Here is a 25,314-nt window from a genome sequence, read left to right on the forward strand (position 1 = left end):
CCAGTATCCCACACACTTATAATATTACTGCTCTAGTTTGCCTGCAAAAAGAAATATCAGGACCATATCAGGTTTAAATGATGAAACAAAGTATACTTACATCCTTTCCCTACAGTCAACACCAATTCCAGAATCTAGACTTAGTTCTGAATATAGAGAACTTTCCAGTTCTGATGCTATAGAATCAGGATGTGCAGTAGTTCCTAATGAAGAGAAGAGTCCACCACGAGCTTGAGGCATCCCCTTCCTTCGTTGCCTACGCAACTGTTCTTGTGTATCTCGAAGCAAGCTCAATACTTCAGCATACCGATCTTTCAGGTCTGCCAATTCACCAGCTAACTGTCTCTGATTATCTCGCGTGATGTGGAGGTTTGATGACAGTTCATCATTCTCTGCTGTTAACTGCAATGAACAGTACAAAGTAGTCATCTAGGCCTCTGAACCATTAACACTTCATTTCTTTCCCTTCTTTGAGAAAGAAATGTCAAAATTACCATTTAGTTTCACAATCTGTTACTTTATCATAAGCTCTGTATTACCTACATTGTAAAGAGAACGAATGGAAAAATGATACTGAGCAGGACACTAGAATTAAAATTTAATGGAAAGAGACCTATATGAAGGCCCATAACAAGATGGTCAAGCCATGTATTGGAAGACATAAAGAAGAGAGGCAACTTATGTAGTATGTAACATCAATTAAATGACACCACAACATATAACCACAGTCATAACATCAAGTAACTACAGCACAATATAGAAAATTATCATATACAATCACATAATACCACAATATCAACCATAATGGAAAGGAAATTTGCAAGTACTCTTCATTTACAAACACCTGGGGCAATCCCAAAAAGCCAATACTCAAATATAACAAACTGACACAGACTCCAATGAAGTCAGCACCACCATGCCGGTCATGCTGCTGCTACTTAATTGATATTACAGTTCTTCCAAGCTACTTTTTATATCAGTACTTCAACTAAGTAACTTCACGCATTTAAGTAATAACTACGTAGACATAATGACAGAAGTTCATAATTCACTAAGAAATCACTAATTTATACACATGCATACAGACTATATATATACTTTCATGTTTTATTGTTTTATATTTACACTTTTATTTATACATTTTACTATTTTACTATATGATAGTTATCCAACTGGATAATAGATCAAATGTAACAAGGGACCAATGTCTAATAAGATATATAGCATGATAACTAATTAACTAAGCATCATATCACCTGAGGATCATTCAGTAGTAGGGTTGAAAAACGCAGTGGATTAAATAAAACATGTCAAACCCTATATAGGTGTGTTGATGCTTCTGGATAGAATTTATGGAGAGGAAAGAGCTGACAAGAAACTAAAAATGAATAACTGTAAGAGGAAAGAGGAATTGAAGACTGTTTGTTCATTGACCCACATAACTTGGAGATGATGTTAAGAGACGTACACAAGACACTTAAACTCAGAAATAAAATACAATAAATGTCCCATTTTGTTACATAAAATTACAAACCTTATTAATTTGCGATTCTGCATGAAGTAATTTACTTGTCAGAATGGCAATTTCTTCATGCTGCTGACGACTCTCCTCCTTCTGACGTTGCAATTCATCTGCTAAGCCATCAACCTCCATGTTGGCATTAGCTACAACATAAATAAATAAAGTAAAAGGTATTTTCAGTCACACAGAGAACTTTAAGGTATCACTTCTAAGCTATTTTCCTCATTTTATAATAAAATGTGTGTGTACATACATGTCCTCACCCATGTGTCTAGTCCTTGGATTTCCAAGACATGTTTATGTTTATGACATCATTGGAAGTCATCTGACCTTTGCATATATTTGTTCCTTATCAAGAATAATAGAAAGCTAACAGCCACTTCCTACTCTGTCATCATGTACTATTTTGTTTATTGCTAGTGGGGTGGGACTAAGTCCCTTGTACTGCGGCCACTTCTGGCCTATTGTACCAGCCCCAGATGATAGGTGAGGGTGATTATAGAGCAACTGGTGGAATGAAGATTGGCAGGGGAAACTGAAGTACTTGGAGAAAACCTGCCCCAGCGCCACTTTGTCCACCACAAATCCCACTTGATCAAACCCGGGATCGAACCCGAGCCGCCACGGTCGGAAGCCAGCAACTAACCACATTCTGTGTGGTGATAAATCTTAAAAAGGAAGATTATAAAAATAATTACCAAGATTCAGTCCTTATCCAACATGAAATATGCTGCATCTGCATTACAAACACCAATCTATTAATGCTGTTTGTAAAAGTAATCATAGTTTGAGAATCATATGAAACACATGAATACATTCTGTGGACAAAAGGCAGAGTTTCTGAATGTTTAAGAAGATAGTTCAAGCAGTTACCACTGTGCTTTAGTGGGTTAATTTGTAACATGCTGTTCCCTGTCCATACACATGGAAGCAACTAAATGAGAATAGACTCCTAAGTGTCATATGCAGAAGGTAACAAAATAAGTAATGTGTGTGGAAACAGCACAAATTGTATTGTCGCTCAAAACTGCGCCACATCCACGACCCAACACAACTAACTGTTAATATTTACTTAAACAAGTCTACAAAACAAACACAGCCCACTTTGCTGCATACAAGTACAATAAGACCTATATAAAAGGAAATTAAAAAAACTTACTCTCTTAGACATTATAATATAGGGGGAATTTACAGTACAGGATTATAAAAAAAAAATTCATTAAGAGAGAACCAAATGTCATGGTTGAGTGGTTAAGCATTTCTGTTTTGTATCTGGGGTATCAGGTTTTACTCTCAGTCTGGTTGCCATACAACATGAGATATTTCATGGTATTCTTCAGACCCTCAGGACAAATGCTGGAATAGTACAGTGCAATAGACCATGACTCCTTCTATCCAAATTCCTCCACTTTCACAATCATCCTCCCAATCAACACTATACACAGTAACCTAGGCAGTCAAAAATGTGAAACTGACTGACCAACCAGCCAACTACATGGACCACCGTTCTTCTTGAAAAGCTAACAGCTGCTCAGCTAGTCAACAGATTTCCTGCATTGAACATAGCCATTGGACAAACTCCCATCCTATTCCTTTAAGACATATTTTAATATTATCCCCCCATCTACTCCTACATCTTCCAATTAGTCTCATTCAGGGTTTTCAGCCAATTCGGGAAGCACTATTAACTACATAAGAAAATAAAATTAAAATACAGAAGGTTTACTGTCTGTTTTAAAAATGAGAAGGAATATCAGAAGCTTACCAAGTTGTGATGCTATGTCTTGGACCAATCTCTGTTCTGCCATCTCACAGTCCTCCGTATCATGTGCAAGCTGGCTTGCTTCAGAGCGTAGCTGCTTGTTTTCCTCCTCCAAGGACCAAATTCGACGCTGCATGAATTCCAAGTTGATACAGCGGAGGCTTGTAGGAGTGCCTGAATGTGAAAATGTGTCAGGCACATAATCAAACATAATTACAATTTAATCATACAGAATATATTGCATGCCTATCATAATAGGGTCACAAACTTTAAAAAAGGATTTCACTGCATTATTTTGAGAATAAAGTTGCTTTTAACATGGTGTGATAAAGACACTTGTATACAGCAGTTTTTCTTCTTCCATTAGGTATCAGTTATGTCCTATAGTATAGTATATTTGCATTTAAATGGACAATACAAAACTTAGAACTGTTTAATAATAACAATAAACCCTGAACTGCCTCTTAACATAATCTAATAAGAACATGTCTCCATATGCTCCCTTTCTGCTATATACTTATTACATTCTTAGCTAGTATACTTCAATACACAGTAGAGTAGTTAATTTTAAACTTGAACTTTGAGCAGAAAAAATTAAGCAGCATCAGAGGTTAAATCCAGTTTCACTGCACTAAAAATTTAAGTACAAATTAAAATTTACATTAATGTAACTCATACAATCTTGAAAAGGATTAAATGTGATCTGTATCCTCAGGATCAACCACACAAATGCAAACAATCTGCCACAAAGATCCACATGCAGATTTCTGTATAAGGTTTATAATTAAGTTGCAGATAGACAAGTAACCCACTGTCAACTAACATTATCTCTGAGAAGTGAGGATGATCTGTCCAAACAGCCGTATCACATCTCTGAAACATTTTGAGGCACATGCTGCCTAGGTTCAAGCTCAAATTGTGCTATTACATCATCCTGCCTCTAGCAAATTGCAGCATCATGATCTTCTGTGTGTTTGACTAAAGAATGTATTTACTTATCGATGCACACTGAATATCTAAAAACTGCAAGTGCAGGCATATTGTCACTTAAACTATCATCAATAAGAAATTTACCAAACTAAAGCTTTGTTCAGCTTAGAGAGGGAAAGCTGCAATCCATTCAAATCTCTTAAATACTGGGAACTAATGCAGGAGAACTGTCAGAACCAGTAAGGGGCAATTTATCTAAAAAGACCAGGGGAAAAAGTATGCACATGAACTGAACTTGAGTTGCAATATGAATACAAAGATACCTGACTCTGAGCCAGACTCATCCACGTCATTTGTGAGGATCTGAATAAGCTCCGTCTTTTTCGCCAGTTCATGGTTCAGTTGTGTGAGCTTCTCATTGGCTTGTTTCAGTTCTGCTTCAAGAGCTGCAACATTGGAGTCCAACTTCTGATTGTGAGTCAGCAACTCCTTTCCAATCCGAGCCGTTAACTCTAGGTCTTTCTCTTTCTGTAAAATGCAAAACTATTCTCTAAGAAATTATGAGATCTGAGGTCACAGCAGTGAATAGTGTGACTACAGTCTTCAGGAATTTGATGGTATGTTGTCTGGTAAAGAGGTAGAAACATTTTGGAGGAATCTGCTGCCTACAACTTCAAGGTAAAACAGAAAGATGTAAGTATGTTCCTCCTATGCTGGCACCTACCTACCAGGCATCTGTTCCCAGATGATCATAATATTAACTGTAAGATATCATTAATGATTCAATTACTAATTTAAGAAAGCCATATGTTCTCACACTGATAACATTCTATATTAAATAAATTTTATGATGTGACAGCAGTAACGAATTAACATCCGAGAACTTTCTTCGGAAGTTTTCCACTAATTAACTAATTTACTAACTCCATGGAGCTGAGACCTTCTTGGGAAGCCAAAAGTCACAGACACGCATTCAAGAATTTTACAACATTTTATGGAACCTGAAGGTTCATTACCATGTTCACAGCAGTCTCCACTGGCATCTATCCTGGGCCAGATGAATTCAGTCCATACCACCCCATCCTATTTCTCTAAGTTCAATTTTAATATTATCGCCCCAACTCTGTTTAGGAATTCCTAGTGATCTTTTTTGTTAGGGTCTCCCTACCAAAATTCCTCTCCCATGCATGCTACACGCCCCACCCATCTCATCCTTCTTGACTTCACCATTCTAATAATATTTGATAAGGGTACAAGTTGACGGTCACGGTAGCCGAGCGGTCTAAGGCATGTACTGTCTTTGCTCGCTTGGGAACCGGGATTGTGGGTTCGAATCCCATTCAGGGCATGGATGTTTAGTTTGTGTGTGGGCGTTTTTCTGTGTTTGTGTACAGTAGAGGCCTTGCGACGAGCTGATCACCCGCCCAAGGAGTCCTACCGAATGTGTAAGATCTAGAAAAACGGAAGTGAACTGAAAAGTTCATGGAGGTAGGCCTAGGCCCACTGGGGCTGTAGTGCCAGGGGGGGGGGGAATGTACAAGTTATGAAGCTACTCATCATGCAGTTTTCTCCAGCCTCTAATTATCTACTCCTCTTTGGTTCAGATATTCTCATCAGCACCCTTTTCTCAAATACACTCAAGTCTATGTTCCTCCATAAATTATGCTCAAAAACAAGTACAACTTTTGGGTCTTCCATTGATGAAGAAGTATATTGACGTTTTCAATAAAGGGTCTATAGTGATTTTTTATTTATTTTCATCAGCACTACTTATATCATTCAATTTTCCGTTCATGTTCTAAGTTTTCTGTCTTTTAGGGTTACCTTTTGCTTCACTAATCTGAAATATCGCTTAAACTGGACTACCTTTCACCCCAGTTACTCTGGATTAGCAAGGGTCTACTGTAATTTCTTTGACCATAAGAGAAGGTGGCCGGTCACAGTAGCTGTGTGATCTAAGGCATGAACTGTCTTCGCTCACTTGAACACTGGGATCACAGGTTCAAATCCCATTTAAGGCATGGATGTTTAGTGCGTGTATGCATTTATTCTGTGTTGTCCTTTGTTTAGGTAAAGGACTTGCAACAAGCTGATCACTCATGCAAGGAGTCCTACTATCTGCGAAAAAGATTACGGAACTGAATAAGAGGCCAGGGCCCTGAATGGGCTGGAAGAGCGATTGGAAAAAAAGAAAAAAGGTGTACATATGCATGCATTCATTCATTCATTCATCTGTAATCTGTCAAGGTGACAGGGTTCACAGTCTCTTCCAAAACAGTTCCTCCACTTGATGCGATCTAGAGCTTTCTCCTTCAAATGAAAATATCCTCTTCCTTCCCCAAGGTCATCCAGTATCTTCTTACGTCTTCTTCCTCGTCTTCTGGTCACTTCTATCCGCCCCTCTATCTTTCCTTCAATAACTTCTTTTAGAAGGCAGTTACTACGTAATATATGAGCAATCCAATTAGCTTTCCATTTTTTTATTTCGTGTAGGATATTCCTCTGCTCACTGACTCTAAATAACACTTCTTCATTTCTCACATATTCGTTCCAACTGATCTTCTCCATCCTTCTCCAACACCACATTTCAAATTTTTCCAGGTGTTTCTGATCTACTGCCCTAAGTGTCCAAGTTTCAGCTCCATATAAAGCAATGATCCAAATGTAGCATTTCACTATTTTCTTTCTCAAATTTATGTCCAATTTGCTGGTAAAAAGATTCTTCTTCTTGATAAACGCAGCTTTTGCCATGGCAATCCTAGATATAATTTCACACGTACACCTTCCATTACCACAAAAGAAATGTTATAGGCTTTGAAATTTAATAATTCTAGAGATATGGAAATTAAATGTTACACACACACACACACACACACACGCACACAAAGACAAAAAACTTTTATTATTTAAATCAAAATCTGTTTTCATCCAATTTTCTTTTCATAAGAGAAAAATTAAGATATACATAAACAATAATTTTGCTAATTTTTTATATTTTTGTGAAATATGATCTACTACAAGGGATGAATAAAATTTCAAGTTTTAAACAAACTGCTAATGAAAAGAATTAACAGCAGATGATATTCATGGAATGGTTGGTACCTTTCAGTTCAAAATCTTTTTTCTTTCATAGTCTTCTAAAATTGTGTCATTAAAATACACAAAACCTTCTTCTACATGCATATGAAACTTGAACTCTCACATAAAGGGAAGAACATAGACTGAAAAGGTTGAGTGTAGCATACAGAGCAAAACACTGCACAATGAGGAGTTCCATGAATTGTTCTATTCACCAAATACTGGCATAATCAAATAAAAAATGGGAGGGACATGTAGCACATATGGGCAAGATGAAAACTGCATGAAACGTTTTACTCGGAAAACGTGAAGCCCACTTGGAAGACCCAGACAGAGGTGGGGATAATACTAAAAAGCATCCTATACAAACATGGTGCATGCAAAAAAGTAAAGTAAAAAAAGTAAAGCTATCCTTGTAACAGGCCGTGAAGGCCCATAGGGTTGTGAGACGTTGAGGGTCCCACATTATCCGGCTCAAAGATGGCGGTAAGGTTGTCAGCCTTACGCGCCGGCTGTGCTTATCTCCCCAGGAAAATTATTTAATTAATTCCTGGTACTCATTTCTGTTAGAGGCTGAGTTGACCCCAGGGCCATAGTGCGGCTGGACGGATCAGGTCAATTGAAAAAATCCAACGACCTCTTCGGGACTTGAATCCGCAACCTTCCAGCTTATAGTATAGTGCCTCAACCAACTGCGCTACCGCGTGCACTTACAGGGTTCATGTAGACTGGATTTATCTGGCTCAGGATACAAAGATTGGCTCTTGTGAACAGTGTAATGAAGATCTGGTACCATAGAAGATGGATTTATTGACTAGCTGAATGAATATTAGCACCTCAAGTAGAACTCTGTTCCATGGAGTTACTTGTTTCAACACTTGCAATCCATTGATAGTGTTATCTGATTAACTGATAACATTATGTTTTTTAAAACTATCAACATTTTAATCTCAAAGGAATGTGAAAACAACATTATAAATATATATTAAAATATGGAGATCAACTGCATGAAAAGAATTCTTCATTTTGTGGCAACGAAATAGACGATTAAATTACAATCATATACACTAAGTCATTGTAAACTGTAACATTATACAAAAAAATGTTAAGCAGATCTATTTTTACCACAAGAAACTTAAGAAGACGTATACCTTCCTCATCCTATCTTTACCTCATAGTATGCATTATGATACAGGAAATACAAACACAACTATATATACATGTATATTCTTGGCTATAAATACATGTAGTTATAAACTACAATAATGTGTATTTAACATTTAGTATGATATATTCTATTCACCGATGACCGAAGGAGAAGCAAGTGAGTGGTGAATAATGGCCTGGCACTGTCAATATTAGACACTTCTTTGGGTGAGTTACCCTCCTCTTTGGTCATTTTCTTAAATTCTGGGATGAACAACAATTTAATAAAAGACTTCACACGATGCTGTGTGCAGCCTCAGTATGGAAGTAGTATCCATGTTATAACAATGTTAACTGGAACATTAAGCAAGGGCTCTAACTCCATGGAGCTGCACCCTTCTTCAAAAGCAGCCAGTTATGCAACCACTCAAAAATTACCCGACATTTTATGGAATCCCACCGTGTTCCCAAGAGCCCTCCACTGGTCCCTATCCTGAGCCAGATCAATGCAGTCCATACCGCCCCATTCTATCTCTCTAAGTAAAGTAAAGCTATCCCTGTAACAGACCATGGAGGCCCATAGGGCTGTGAGATGTTGAGGTTCCCACATTTTCTAGACGAAAATTACCCGACATTTTATGGAATCCCACCGCGTTCACAAGAGCCCTCCACTGGTCCCTATCCTGAGCCAGATCAATGCAGTCCATACCGCCCCATTCTATCTCTCTAAGTAAAGTAAAGCTATCCCTGTAACAGACCATGGAGGCCCATAGGGCTGTGAGATGTTGAGGTTCCCATATTTTCTAGACAAGATAGCGGCAGGGTTGTCAGCCTTATGCGCTGGCCGCCCTTTACCCCCAAGAACATTCCAAGAATATTCCTAGTACTCATTTCTGTTAGGGGCTGAGTCCACCCTAGGGTCATAGTGTGGCTGGAAGGATTAGGTCAATTGAAAAGAAGTCAAATGATCTCATCAGGACTTGAATCCGTAACCTTCCAGCTTGTAGCATAGTGTTTCAACCAACTATGCTACCGCATGCCCCCTATCTCTCTAACACCAATTTTAATCTTATCCACCTACCTACGCCTTGGTCTCCACAGGGGTCTCTTCCCTTCTGGATTTCCCACCAATATTCTACATGCATTCCTCTTTCCCATTTGTGCTACATTTGCCGCCCAACTCATCTGCCTTGACCTGATCATTCTAATTATACTTGGAGAAGAGTACAAGTTATGAAGCTCCTCATTATGTAGTTTTCTCAAACCTCCTGTCCCTTCATCACCGTTCCGTCCAGATATTCTCCAGATATATGGAGGTGTGGAATTGTGTGAGAAAACAGTCAAAAGACTTCTACGCTATGGGTTTCAATGGACTGGTAAAGTGATGGGACAAGTGTATCAGTGCATCACTGTTGGTGGAGGATATCCCTTTTACATCATGCCATACTCTATACATTTCATTTCTCTGGCTACTATAAATACGAGGGTAAGTCAATAAGTATTTTTTTATTGCTAGTGGGGTGGGACTAAGTCCCTTGAACTGCAGCCACTTCTGGCCTATTGTACCAGCCCCAGATGATAGGTGAGGGTGATTGTGGAGCAATTGGTAGAATGAAGATTGGCAGGGGAAACCGAAGTACTCGGAGAAAACCTGCCCCAGCGCCACTTTGTCCGCCACAAATCCCACTTGACCAGACCCGGGATCGAACCCGGGCCGCCGCGGTGGGAAGCCAGCGACTAACCGCTTGAGCTATGGCGCGGCCAAAGTCAATAAGTAAGTTACAAATGGATACAGAACTTAAACAAATAAGAGTACTGATTTGAAAAATGCTTTTATTTCTCAACATAATCTCCCTGTACATTGAGGCACTTGTCCCATCGTTTCACAAGCCCCTGAAAACCAGCAGCATAAAATTCTTTGGGCGGAACCAGGCGGTGACTTCCCTTTGTATAGTTTCATTGGGAAAATGTTCAGCCGAAAGATATGTTTAAGAGGGCGGAACAAATGGAAGTTGTTTGGAGGGACCTTGCTCCATTGCTTTGTCATTAAACATGTAACCCAACAGTTCATAATATCAACAAATGAATCTTGTGTTGACTGTATGAAGTAATCTAAACACACAACAGGATGCAACACAAGGAGCTTCTCTGTCTTTCTATCAATTGAAGCCATCATTCTAAGTTCTGCTTACCTCTTCCAGTAGCCTTGTGACTGCCTCAATGTCATTGTAGGTCTTGGTCATTTGGCTCACTCGATTGCTGCATAGAACTGAAACAATAAAAAAAACGAACATGAAAAACGAGTCTATATTCATTAATATATTTTCCTGCTGTACAGACTCTCTGTTCTGTAAATCTTGTGCCGCTACTTTTGTTGTTGGTTGTATTTATGCAATGTAAGTTTATAAGGCAACAATCAAGTTCAACGCAGTTCAGTCCTCAAGTCATAACTTCTGCAACAATTATAAAGATATTATATTTTTTAAGGTTTATTTACCAACGGTGTCAGTATTTCACACTGTGCAACATCAAACGGTAGGTTCTCCTTAACTGGAAATGATCCTGAAATAAGTAACTTTGTGGGGTACTGTCCCAGCATTTGCTTGGAGGGACCAAGTATAGCCAAGAAAAGCTTCTAGATAGCTGAAGCCCCAATTGTTATGCAAACTGAGCACCTTAAAATACAAGTCTGGAGTGTTACTGCTATAACAATCTGTTAGGTAGGAGACAAAATCATTACAGATTTTTATTATTGTCATTATTGTTACTGTTGTTATCCTCCTCCTCTTTCTCGTCATCATGTTTATCTTTTTGAGAACTAATTAATTAAATACAGGCGTCCTTCTCGATTGAAAAGGAAGCCAAGCAAGAAACCAGATGGACAGCGGCTAGTAGAGCACTGATGAAGGTGACAGTACCTTCCTCCGAAACGTTGGTCAACTTCCACCGGACTACAGGTGTTACAACCCAGAAGAGAGCACTCTTCTTCGCACAACACTTCATTATAGGGCCTTATAACAAGTGGAGCTAGTAATGATTACATTTCAAGAGTCTGAGCATACACTATGTTGTTATTACTGATTTTAAAAGGGTAAAGGATTCGCATGCCGGTCACGGTAGCCGAGCAGTCTAAGGCATGCACTGTCTTCGCTCGCTCGGAAGCCGGGATCGTGGGTTCGAATCCCACTCAGGGCACGGATGTTTAATTTGTGTGTGCGTTTTTCTGTGTTTGTGTACAGGTAGAGGCCTTGCGACGAGCTGATCAACCGCCCAAGGAGTCCTACCGAATGTGTAAGATCTAGAAAAACCGAAGTGAATGGAGAAGTTCATGGAGGTAGGCCTAGGCCCACTGGGGCTGTAGTGCCAAGAAAAAAAAAAGGATTCGCACTACAACCCACTATGAGCATTGGCCTCCTTGAGGTACACCTGCAGCCTTTCTTAACCTTCTGCACTACAGATGGAGGTCAGTGTTTACATTACACCTCTCCAGCTTCGGTCAAGGAAGATCGCCGGTACCTGCTGGATAGCGTGCTGGGTGCCCCGAGCTGGTCTGGACCGGTCTGGACGCGTGGCAGAGAGAAAAACCTCCGGCTCGCGCTCGGAGTCTAGCAACGTCTGGCTTGTAGCCTAGTCACTGTAATAACTAAGCTACCAAGCTCTCTTACTGCTTGTTGAACATTAAATTAATTTCCGATGATATAATGATAGTAACATATTTGAAAATAGGTTGACTGCTTCGAAACGTGAAACGGGGAAACTATATGGACAGCACGGTGATTTCATTAGCATACTTTTAGGCATGTTCTCATCCGTGCAGAGCGCCTGTTAAAAGTCTGTTGGCATGAAACAACTTGGGAACAGATGAAGAGTTTTCAATAAAAATTGACATTTTGGAATTATATTAAATATGTCGACATATTTCAATTTTTGTTAAGATCTCACAACATAACGGACATTTTGTACATAGACCTACTCGCATCTCAGCGGAAATCGTTAAACAGAACGGAAAAAGCTTGGAACAAAAACTGAAGAGAAATACGAGTAACACATTTTATGTCAAGTTGAATTTGGTTTTAAGTCTTAACGGTTTTCGAGATTCTTTAAGAAAAGTAAGCTTGTATTCTCTTATGCTGCAAAAGCTGACTGTAACTGTCAACTCGCGTGACATTCCTGTTTCTCCATAAACAGTAACTGTAGAAACACTTCATGGAGGACATTTACAAGGTATTCTAGGAATAACAAATTATGCCTCCATTTCAAATCCTTCGGTCTACATGGTGAGATTAGCAGGTACTCTACTTTCGTAATTACACAACTAAGTGATACACATCTCATAATTTACACTAGCAGACAGTCCGACTTTGTCGAAGTTCATTATAATATTAAAGTTCTACACTATGCCCAGACGCAATTTTTAGCACATTAGGAAAGTGCCATATGCAATTTCTAAACATTCCCATTACCTTCGAACTGCACTTGCAATGCTGCAATGGCTCATCACTGAGATCAGTTATGACGACAGCGGTGTGGATGTAACCGACCGAGATGCCGCAGCGGTAATGCTCTGTCCTCGTATTCGGGAGGTGCTAGGTTCGAATCTAGATTAGGGCACCCACTGCCTGCTTGAGGGTTTTAGTGATTGTCGTCTGTCCATCCAGGAAAGTGGCGGGATAGTACCTCGATTAGGCCACGAAGTCCCCTCCAGTGCATCATTCATCAACGTACCACCCAACCATTGGATATCTAGCTACTAACGGCGCCATAAACCCCATAAAAAGTGTGCATGAAACAGTGGCTTTTAGTATTACATCTACAGCAAGCAAACTACAAGGCAAGACTGTGTACAAACAAGATATAGAATGGTCAGTGAAACGTTCAATGGCACAATAAATGCAGCTGTCGATAGGTCAGTTACGATCCAGACTACCCTTACTGCAGCTCTGGTCAGCCAACCCCAAATTGGGGGGAGGGGGGTTACTTCACGATTTCTGAATATATCACAAAGTGTTTTCAGACAGGATTTCGTACACCGATGTTTTCAGAGGAGTAAATAAAGGAGCACAAGCAAAGATATTTCCACATCCCATTCGTTGCCATGGATAGACATCTTCATTAAAATTGCAAAATTATATCTTCTGGGAAATAAGGCCGTAAGGCCTATTGACAAATCAATAGATGCTTCAGAGGAATAGGTTGTCTCCATTTTCAGGGTCGAAGAATATGCCAAGGAAGAAACCAGAGCTCTGCTTTGCATCTGTTTTCAAGCTGGTTTCTTGCTTGGCTTACTGTTCGAACCTGTGGATGGAGGCGACATGTTCATCCGAAACGTCAGTTGACTTTCAACGGGCTGCATGACGTTATATACCAGAAGATACAGTAAAGTAAGTAAGTAAAGCTATCCCTGTACCAGGCCGTGAAGGCCCGTAGGGTTGTGAGACGTTGAGGGTCCCACATTATCTAGACAATCGGCTCAAAGAGGGCGGTAAGGTTGTCAGCCTTATGCGCCGGCCGCGCTTTACTCCCCAGGAAAATTATTTATAATCACCGCTGTTAGAACCTCAAATCATACCTCCTTAAACTTTCTTCCCCTCCTCATTTCAGGCCTGCTCTTGAGTTCTTGAGCGGTCTCTACACCCCGACCTTTAATAGAATATTAAACAGATAAGTAATTTCATCCCAGTGGTTACGATGTAATGAATACCATACCACGGTGTGAGTCACAAACAAGATGGGAGAATTCCCAAGCAAGACAATAATTCTCGATAGGTACGAGTCAACATTACGTCATCATGAGGTCGATATTTTCACGGCGAAGATTCGTACTGTCTTCTGGGCTGGTGGGTTCTTCAGGGGACTTCAGGGAGACTGTATCTTCCGAAACGCTGGTATCTACCCATGGAACTATTATCTCTTGTAAACCAGGAAGCCACAATACGAATCATGTCATCAGTACACATGCGTCTCTGTTAACCTACTGGAACAAGACCCTAACATCTACATGTATTACATATATATATATATTATTTATTATACTGCAATTGGGTTTTAGCCCGGTGGCAGTAGTACACAATAGGACACAACAGACAAGTAACACACATTACACTAAGTGACAACACGTTCAAACAAAACACAATACACAAAACACAACAATAAGGACATCCTACCACAATGAATACAAACCAAATACGATTAACAACTACAACAATTACAGAGAAATACAAACAAATACAACAACAATTACAGAGAGAGAGAGAAAAAAAATTACAACACCCAAAACACAAACAAAAGGAAACCAACAGTCATGGATGCGTAATGTCATTCACTTCACTTCACCTCACTGCAATTTTTTTTTCTTTTTAATTATTTCCACCCCAACTTCACTTCGCGTCATTTATCATTTTCCTACCCCTTTGCCTAAAATTGCTTGGTTTACAGGACAGCCCTTTAAACTGAAAAAGAATGAAATATGCGAAATATGAACAACTTTTTAAACATGAATCTTGAATACTGGAAGGATTCATGTTTTGGTTTGATTATGGTAGTATTGGCCTAAAATATCAAATGTAATACGAAGTTGGAAGAATATTTCACTTTAAATAAAGGACGAGGACCTTTACTGTGGTGACCACAACCCGTATGTCGCCAATTCCAGCCTCAACTAGCCAAAGACAATATCTGAAGAACTTATCTTCGGAAAACGTAAGCTATTAGTCTGCCTTCTTTCTAACCTGGAACACCGAGCAAGCCATTGCGCAGGTTAGTGTAGCGGTAACGATCTAGACTTGTATTCGGAAGGTGCTGAATTCGAATTCGGCCGGTACATCGGCTAGTCTGATTGGTTTCGTAGTTTTACTCAGTCCACGCTGAAATTCCGGGGTAGTACCTCAATTAGGCTACGACCCTTTCCTTCCAAATCTTCTCCCATTCATTTCTCACTAACCCTACCGTCTGATGCTATATAGTCCGAGATTCTGAGCGCCGTAATATAGTCCACAAACCAAGCAAAATTGTACTCCAGCAACGTGGAGAAGTGCCGAGCTTCAATTTCAGCTAAGTTACTAGCTATCAAGACTCGGGGACTTCTGTCTGTGTGAAATATGGTACACGGATGTGAACTGCATTCTACTCGCTCGGTATAGTTCACGTGGGCACTAAAATAACTCTTCGGGATGAATACCGGGCGGTCATGTTTCTTGACAAGCTGCGCGCGACCATCTCACGATGAAGTCAGCTTAGCACCGGAAGAACTATGAAGCGACAGGCGAGTCACGCGCCCACAGACCCTAGTTACTTTAACATTTATAGTCTAAAAGTTTTAGGGCTTATTTCCTCCATCACAGAGAAAAACACGCTCAGCAGAATAATGTTGGCAAAAATTACACAAGTAAACATGCAAATTGCATCTAGGTAGCAGCACGTATTATTAGTGCTGTTCGGTATGGTCCGTTACGATCGAAGATGCTGCGACATCCCGGATACAATGGGGGGAGGAACTAAAAACAATCGAACCCCTTCTGTCAGTGATCATATTCCAAACCGGTATATTTTGAACGATGGAACCTTGTGGAGGGTGGGTTATAACAGGTTATATACGTATTACCCGATTAAAACTAGTTCCTCTACAAAGTCAACTGATACCTCTAAATGTATCTTCAAACACATGTTGGACTCCAGTGTTTTAGAATCTTTCGGAAAATTCAAGATTGCCTAAGAAATTGCAGTAATCGCCATGAGTAGCTATATTAAGGTCGCTTAAGCCGTCATCAAAGTCCTCCATGAGAAACAATACAAAACAGCAAAAAAATATTTGTACTCAGTTGGAATACTTACTTACTCATGGAGCTGAGAACTTCTTGAGGAGCCGAAAATTCTGCAGCTACTCAAGAATTTCACAGCACTTTATGAAACCCGAAGGTTCATTACCGTGTTCAAATGAGCCCTCCACTGGTCCCTATCCAGAGCCAGATCATTCCAATCCATACCATCCCATCTCTAAGATCCATTTTAATATTGTCCACCAATCTACGCCTTGGTCTTTCCAGTGATCTGTTTCCTTCTGTCTTTCCCACCAATATCCTATATGCATTCCTTTTCTCCCCATTCGTGCTACATGCCCTGCACACCTCATTCTCCTTGTCTTGATCATTCTAATTATATTTGGAGAAGAGTACAAGTTATGAATCTCCTCATTATGCAGTTTTCTCCAACCACTCAATTGGAGCAAAGGGAACTCTGTTCACAACGCAAAAGAACAAGCCTCACACCTATTCAAACCAACTGACAAAATTGTACCGGAACACAGTTGTTAACAGTTTCAAATTATTCATTATACAAGGCAATGTTATGACTGTGTTGTGTAAATAATTAAATATTCTAACCTAAACAAGACCTCACCTGAAGAAGATGAGTTGAACCTACTGAAACGAGATGACAGGATGCCCAGCATTGTGATGTAGATTTGCACAGTTGCGTGAGGAAGTAACTGTTGCAACCTGGTTCCCACATTTACTAGACAACTCCTTAATTTCCCGGATAACGTAGACTACTCCCTCTTCTCTGCCAGTCTCATCTCGTACGTCTACTGCGAAAGGTGAACGACCCTCCTGTATTGATTCTGGCGCTGCCCTGAACCCTGCGCCCAGAACAGCTGAAACCGGTACTCACATCTGATTGCGCAGTACCAGAAGGCAACATAATGTAGTGGCAGATCTGAAGGTTAATCGTTTAAAGTACAATGATTACTGCATGTACACTATCCCTTACTTTTACGTTTGGAAACTCTGCACTTTGCCCCAAAACTGACTTGTGTCTTTCTTAGAATAAACAACACTGAATAGTTATCGGTAGTTTTTTTTATTGGAAACTCACTGTTTACTGTGAGGTGGGAACTGAATTTGTATATATTATTTAGATTAATTTAGGCTATAAAGGGTTAATTCGGCATGATTGGTCAGACACTAAATCATTCAACGATTCGTTGTGTTTATGCTCTCGCTGCATAAAGTACAAACGTAAATGCATAATGGGAATCACTGTCCTTCCTTCTGTCTGCCTTTCATCTCCGAAATCAACAAAGGATTAGGGTTAAATTCGGTATTGAGAGGTTGCAATAAAAGTTATCGGGCGAAGTTTATTTGGGTTCGTACCGAGCCAGCAGCTCAGTCAGTACAGTGACTATGTTAGGGGCTGGGTGACCGGAGAATTGCAGTTCGATTCTCCCAGCAGGAGAATATATTGACTTCCTCGACACCGTCCTGTGATATGCACACCCACTGCTAGGCAACGAGTTGGTAAACAAGTTCTCGCGATGACAGATTCTTGGTAAACAGTCCGTTGTTAGGTCACGAAACAGGAGGCTGTGTGTCCTATGTTGTCTGCGCCACGTCCAGCGCTGATAACGGACCAATGAACTCGCAGTCTGTCACGTGACACGTGTTTTCTGTGTGGTCTGCGCTAAGCAACAGCAGAGCTGTATTTTCTGCGTTGTCCGTGCTGCGGCTATATAACACGAGTACGCTTGCAGCTAAGAAGAATATTTAGTTGAGTTCTGAGGTTCCAGGGTGACTGAACAAGAAATTGTAAGAAGACATCATAGTGATTTGAAGTGCTAGTTCCTGCTTTGAGATTCGTTATTAGGAGATCATTAGTGGGAACTGAGAATCATAGTGCGTGTGCAACGGTGAACCGGAGAGGATGTGAATCAGCGATAGTGCTGTATTGATCGTAATTAAGACAAATTTTAATAAAAGGTGCTAATAAATCCAATCATTCCATCTAGAACCCGTTATTTTCGCCACGAGTACATCACTATACATGGCACTCCCCAGTACGGCTCTGATGTCCACCGCAGCCTCGTATTCAAAAGGTACCGGTGGCCGAAGCGTGAAACTGGCCGATCATCTCCATTTAGTGCTGACAAACTAAAGCAGAATGGAACAATATTTCTACCTCCCATACGTCTGATTACCTTGGTGTCTAATTAAGCACAGGTACAACTTGTATAGATCAAATCTAACCCCTCCTATTCGAGAAGCTGAAATCAAACATCACTTCTTCCCCCACAACACCTCTTTCCGTCCTTTTCGTAATCAGATCCGTGCCGTAACAAGTGGATATTAATGTCAATGGGGCAGTAAAACACCAAATAACACGTTGAAAAACACATTTAATCCAGAGCAGTATAAGTTAACATTCATTATAGACACTGTCCTTAGGGCCACTCTTCTTAACATCTGCTATAAGCAGCCTACAAAGACTCCGCTATTCTCTTCATTTCTGCTACTGAAACACTTACAGATATGTAGATTTGTGTGCTGGGCAATGCAGGTGTTGAACGACAAACCAGAGACACAAACGGGGGCAGAATATCATAACGTAATTAACACCTGTGTTCGCCATACACCTCAAATTAGGTTCCATGGGTGACTGAACAAAAAAAAAAAACGTAAGAAGACTTCATAGTGCTGTGAAGTGCTAGTTTCTGTGTTTAAATCCGTTGCTAGGAGACGACTGGAAAGTGTGTAAATTAGCGATAGTCCTGAATTAATCTTAATTATGAGAAATTTTAACCGAGGTGCTAATAAATTCAGTCATTCGATTCAGAACCCATTATTTTCGTCACGTATATCCCCTCATACATGACACTCCCCAACGACGTCAGAGCTCAAAATTTGAACCGGCTCTTCTACCAGAGGGAGAAGGTTTCCTTTATGGCCAGGGTATTAAATGGAATTCTATATATTCGCAGAACACCGATACAGCAGACCAACTACATTTTGGCAGCTTCTAAATGCATTAAGTCTAAACAAATTCGTGGAACAGCCGATATACGATATTCGCAATTCGAAAGAATACACATGTTAATCGTCGGCAATACTAAGTAGGTACAGTCGATGGCAACGCGGAGACTCGCATTCGGAAGGCATCTGGTTAAAACCCCTGTGAGCATCCGATTAGCTGTATAGTTGTTTTCATGGTTGTCGTCGTTCTGCTGCATCTCTCATTCTTCCCGACAAACTCTGTGGTTTCAGTCCGCAAAGAAACTATACTGACCAAGCGAACGCCGTTTGTCGGCGAAGTTAGTGCCAACTTTAGCACATAGAGGGTGTCGCGTGGAGAGCGCAACGAATCCCCAAGGCCGTTAATTTCGGTTTTCCAGACCGGAGCCGGTATTTCCTTTCAAATAGTTCCTCAGTTATCCTCACGAGGCTGAGTGGACCCCGTTCCACAACCATTACTTCTTACAAATCTGGTAGCGCCGGGAATCGAATACGGAACCTCTGGATCTGTAGCCAGTAACTCTGACAACTAGACCACAGAGGAGGTCCTCATTCTTTCCCCCTAAAAAAGCAAGGTGAAAGAACTCCTCAAACGTGGGATCACCCACAAAATGCAATTAAGTTAAAGGTAAAAGGTAAAGTTGTCTCTGTGCTCAATTAAGTATCATCTCATAAAGTTGTACTGGGCAGTGGAAGTATACCTCCACGCATTCTTACCTCGTTATTAGGAGATGAGTGCTCGGTTTCAAGACCCCGACCGCTTTAGCCTAGGGGAAGGATCTCGGTATACACTGGACAGGAGACTTTGTGTGCCTTATGGCCAGTCTGGATGTTGCGCAGAAGAAAAAATTCTGCCCTTGACGGGAATCGAACCAAGATTCATCGGTCGTCCAGCCTGTAGCCTAGACTGACTCACTCACTGACTGCGCTATCCGGGCTCCAAGAATGCGAAGTAAACTAAAGAAGCTGTAATATCCGCGAGACTATTAAAACACCTATCGTAGCTATGCATTCTACGGTTTCAAAAGTTCGCATTTCGTAGGCTATACAAGCAATCGTACCAATAGCAGATGTGTTCGTAACATACCATATGTCAACAAGTTAGAAAGACTGATCACCTACTGCCATCGCATCGCAATGCCACTTCTTATTTTCCACAAGCAGAAAGCCCGTTGAAATTTCAAGGCAAAACTGTTCAAACTCGGCTAAAAATACTTAACTTTAATAACTTGAAGAGTTCTGGAAAGACCGCTACATTTATACTCAGAATCTTGTAAGGATAGAAATATGCACTGCGAGGTGCTGTTACCTTACTTACTTACTTACTCATGGAGCTGAGCCCTTCTGGAGGAGCCGCCAATTCCGCAGCTACTCAAGAACTTCCCAGCATTTTATGGAACCCAAAGGGTTCATTACCGTGTTCACAAGAGCCCTCCACTGGTCCCTATTCTGAGCCAGATCAATCCGATCAATAACATCCTATCTCTCTAAGATCCATTTTAATATTGTTCACCCACCTATGCCTTGGTCTTCCCAGTGGTCTCTTTCCTTCTGGCTTTCCCACCAATATCCTATACACATTCCTCGTCTCCCCCATTCGTGCTACATGCCCTGCCCACCTCATTCTCCTTGACCTGATCATTCTAATTATACTTGGAGAAGAGTACAAGTTATGAATCTCCTCATTATGCAGTTTTCTCCAACCTCCTGTCACTTCATCTCTCTTCGGTCCAAATATTCTCAACACCCTGTTCTCAAACACCCTCAGTCTGTTCCTCCCTTAATGTCAGAGACCAAGTTTCACATCCATACAGAACCACAGGCAAAATTAGTTTTGTATATTCTAATTTTTATGTTTTCGGACAGCAGACGAGAAGATGCTGTTACCTAGAGATTCTTTTTTGGCAAAGGTGAACACTGCAATATCGATTCCAGCATATCTTCGATTGCTGTCATCGCGTGCTCCTATTCGTAACTACTTACTACATACTCTACTATCAAATATAACAACACAAGAGCAAGTCTTGCTTACTATAGAGCACATACGAATTTTATAAAGTATCTTATTAGACTTACCACAAGTTTCATACGACCGGAATTCTGCCCATTCGAGAAGTTGGCGCGGTCGCCATGTTGGTACGACAGGGGGTTTAAAAAGAAGCAGGATGCCAAGGTCTTCAACTGCATAGTATTCATATCGAGTCTCGTGTCTGTAACCGAACAGGTGGTGGGAGAGGGGGGGAGGCAGTGCTACATACATGGACATACACGCCCGTACACATACAGAGGCATCTCGCCAATAGGATTTTAACAACTCGAACTTGAACGTTCTCAGTCAGGACTGTCCAAGACAGCGCTTCCACGTTTTGTTTAATGCTGGAGCGCTGCTCTGGCACTTGCCCTTAAAGACCGCGATATCAAAGGCACGGGAATGATATAGCAAGTGTCACGTAACTTCGAACAAGACCAAGAGTAACCTTGAATGCGCAGAAGAAAAATTTCAGACAATGGGGGTGGGTTCGAGGGTGTAAGAAGTGACACGCGGCAAGTTATACCTGGCCGCCTGTCACTTCTTACACCCTCGAACCCACCCCCATTGTCTGAAATTTTTCTTCTGCGCATTCAAGGTTACTCTTGGTCTTGTTCGAAGTTACGTGACACTTGCTATATCATTCCCGTGCCTTTGATATCGCGGTCTTTAAGGGCAAGTGCCAGAGCAGCGCNGAGGTAAATGCCTTGATAATACCTCGATTAGGCCACTATCGCTTCCTTCCAGATCCTTTCCAATTTATCATTCGACATTATATAGCCTAGACAATGGAACTGCCGTAAAATAACCGAAAAAATAAACAAACAAAAATACATTTAAAAGTACAAAGCTGTCACTTAAGTGACAGCGACAGCAGCCTCATATCGTGAATAATGGTCATTTCTTTTTACACGCCAGACTGCTCTGTCAATTTTATTTTTATGATTTATGGTCATTTCTTTCAACCTGGAACTGCATGCCAGACCACCCTGCCAATTTATTTTTAATGCAGCGCTCTTGAGAAAACCAACAATTATTCTTGATTCCTTTGAACGACACAAAATATGAACTTACATTCACATGCGAGCATTTCAGAAGCACAGAAATGCAGGCGCGCATCCTGTATACATCACCACAGGTATACCAGATTTAAGAGCAGTTTTACTAGGAACATCGCCTATTCACACTTCGCTTCTGCATCTAAGAAAGTAAAGGTATCTCTGTAACAGGCCGTGGAAGCCCATAGGGTTCTGAGACGTTGAGGATCCCATATTTTCTAGAGATTCGGCTCACAGATGGCGCTGAGGTTGTCAGTCTCACCCGCCGGCCGCCCTTCAAGCCCAGAAGATTCCTGGTACTCATCTGTATTAGCGGTTGAATTGACCTCAAGGCTATTGGGCGGCTGGAAGGATTAGGTCAACTGAAAGATCCAATGACCTCATAGGTAATAGACCCCACGGCCTTCCGGCTTGTTGTATAATGCTTCAACCAACTACGCTACCGCGTGCCCCCGCTTCTACATATCACTGATACTTATTCCGGAGGTTGAACATTTCAAATTTTCAATGACCAAGGTAAAGGACACAGTTACTTGGTTTACGATTAGAATCGCATATCCCATCAGGAACTTACCCCCAATGTTTAACATCGAGTGCACTGTACAAGCGGTTGAAGATTACATTATGTCACATTTTCCAGGAACACAACTACACGCAAATAGGGGTTATGATGCAAACCAAATCTGTGACAAGTATGTACTCCATCATGTACAGTTTCTACAGCGAACAATCTGTTTACAGATAAGATCACAAAAAGAATTCGCCAGTTGCTTTAATGAAGTTAATTTTCCTCTAAACCATGGGAAAAATACTCCACCAGGCAACTGTAACATACACAGGAAACTATTAAAGTAACTGTCGCTGAAACTTGCTCGTCTTAAATTTCATTATGAGTGATGGTTGACACTGGCCTAGCAACAGGAAGTATTACCTCACGGTAATCAGATTTAAAAGGTAACAGCACGAACGCCAGCAAGGAAACCCAGAACGAGGACATGGGTCCACCTAAAGATGGGAGTTTCACAAATATAAATCACTCCGTCCAATGTGACCTGTAAGTTTTTTACTACATGAAAACTTAACACCCTTACATGTTTCGGTCTCTGCGGACCATCTTCAGAGGGCAAACATCACTACAAACAGGAAACCACCTTCACATAAGTTGTTTAGACGTAAAGTGCGTACACTTATAAGTTGTAATGCATAGTACACAAAATTGGACGGAGTGATTTATATTTGTGATTGTTAGTGTGACGGACCAGAATGAAACAAATCAAATTGATGGGAGTTTCATGCCTTCTTTGCACCAAACATCACAAAACAAAGATATTACGGATAGGCTGCGTCCTTCCGTCAGTAAATTTCACCCTCGGAGCCACGGGAAGAATTCAGCTTCTATAGACCTGAAATATGTCGAATAATTAAATACATACGAGAGCCGGGGCAGCGCAGTCGGTATTACCGACTGGCTACCGGGTTGGATGATCGAGGGGTCGAATTTCGAGTTCCGGTAGGGGGAAGATTTTTCTCCTCTCTACGTCGTCCAGACCGGTTCTGAGGCCTATCCAGCCTCCTATCCAATGGATACCGGAAGCTCTTCTCCCGGGGGTAAAGCAGCCGGGTCCTGAAGCTAACCACTCATCTTCATCTAGTGCCGACGTCAAGAATAACTGAAGTTCCTTTTTAGAGTCAGGGCAAGTCTGAAACTTTAAAAGCTAAAGCAGGGAGTCTCATAATAGCAGGCTGCGTCCTAAAATGAAGAAAGAAAGGAAGAAAACGGCTTCGGGGTAATATAAAGAGGATAACAAATATCAAAACACGACAGCGCATATCGGACTTCGCACTTCGTTCGGCAGTCTTCAGTACTTTTCGCCTGGAAATGGCACCACTCACAATGCTGCTGTACACTGAGGCCATCACAATTTCGCGCACTCCCCCCCCCCCCAACATTTNCTGAACTTACCTCGAAGATATAAGGTCTCCAGACTGTCCAGATGGTTGACGAACACACGCGGTGTTGTTGCTCTTGACACTGACTCGTGCGGTTGTCAGGGGAGGGAACCAACAGCTATTCTGTTATCGATCGCACCCCTAGACCGGCGCTTGTAGTGCGTATTGCATCAACCAGTTTGAGGGTTGCATTATTTGAAAACTCCTTCTCGTGCAACGGGACTACAAATTTCAGGTTGATTCTGCTTACGTCACGTCTCACATTAATGTAAATCGTTAAACACGAAGAGAAGGTTTGCTACAACCAAGCCTTTACAGCACAGTGGATATAGCTTGTACCTCTCACTATCACCTTAAAAACTCCGCACTTTTCCATTGTTCATGAGATTCTCACAATAAACTAAGATTACTTCTCTAGAGCAGCATTTACCGACCGATCTTTATGACTGAGACGTACTGTGTTCTCTCAGACATATGAACTGAACTGTGAATTGATCTTCTGCACTGGAGAATTGTGATCCTGTTTACTATTTACACAAATAACATTATCTTCGATTATAGACTGAATACTAATTTGCAAATCTATCTTAGAGAGAATGGGATGGCATGGATTGGATTCATCTGGCTCAGGATAGGGACCAGAGGAGGGCTCTTGTGACCACGGTAATGAACCTTCGGGTTCCACAAAATGCTGGGAAGTTCTTGAGTAGCTGCAGAATTGGCGGCTCATCGAGGATGGCTCAGCTCCATGAGTAAGTAAGTATGTTCATACGTGCGTCTCAGCCAAAAGTTTTAAAACAAAATCAACTCGAGATAAATTAAAGCATATTACACGCAGTCTCAAATTCTGGTTCAGTAATGAGTAGATCGAAGCACATGTGCCCAATTGTGAGGCCATCATACATTCGAAACAGGCCTCTGCCGAAACTTTATCCTGCAAAATTGAGATCAAGTATGAGTTGCATTGGCGGGGTTGGGAGCACTCTTCATATCAAATATGAGTTGCATTGGCGGGGTTGGGAGCACTCTTCATATCAAATATGAGTTGCATTGGCGGGGTT

The 25,314-nt window shown here is 41.0% G+C and overlaps 1 protein-coding gene across 13 annotated transcripts in view; it reads right to left on the reverse strand.

Moving 5' to 3' along the window:
- Positions 1–25,314, reverse strand: part of LOC111869151 (trafficking kinesin-binding protein milt) — a 179,145-nt gene that overhangs the window by 12,268 nt on the left and 141,563 nt on the right. For 11 of the 13 annotated variants that reach the window (XR_002843619.2, XR_002843617.2, XR_002843618.2 and 8 more), the window contains 5 exons: positions 10,631–10,707; positions 4,538–4,742; positions 3,288–3,458; positions 1,535–1,665; positions 101–402 (listed from right to left, as the gene is read on the reverse strand). Coding sequence is in view for 10 of the 13 variants with exons in the window: in XM_033753296.1 (XP_033609187.1) it covers positions 101–402; positions 1,535–1,665; positions 3,288–3,458; positions 4,538–4,742; positions 10,631–10,707 (886 nt within the window). In the remaining 3 variants the exon portion in view is untranslated. Of the gene's footprint in view, positions 1–100; positions 403–1,534; positions 1,666–3,287; positions 3,459–4,537; positions 4,743–10,630; positions 10,708–16,832; positions 16,901–24,266; positions 24,329–25,314 lie in introns of those variants that run through there. The other 2 variants (XM_023860404.2, XM_023860405.2) reach the window with 2 other exon arrangements.

This window comes from Cryptotermes secundus, unplaced genomic scaffold (assembly GCF_002891405.2).
Source record: "Cryptotermes secundus unplaced genomic scaffold, Csec_1.0 scaffold618, whole genome shotgun sequence".
Lineage (NCBI taxonomy): Eukaryota > Metazoa > Arthropoda > Insecta > Blattodea > Kalotermitidae > Cryptotermes > Cryptotermes secundus.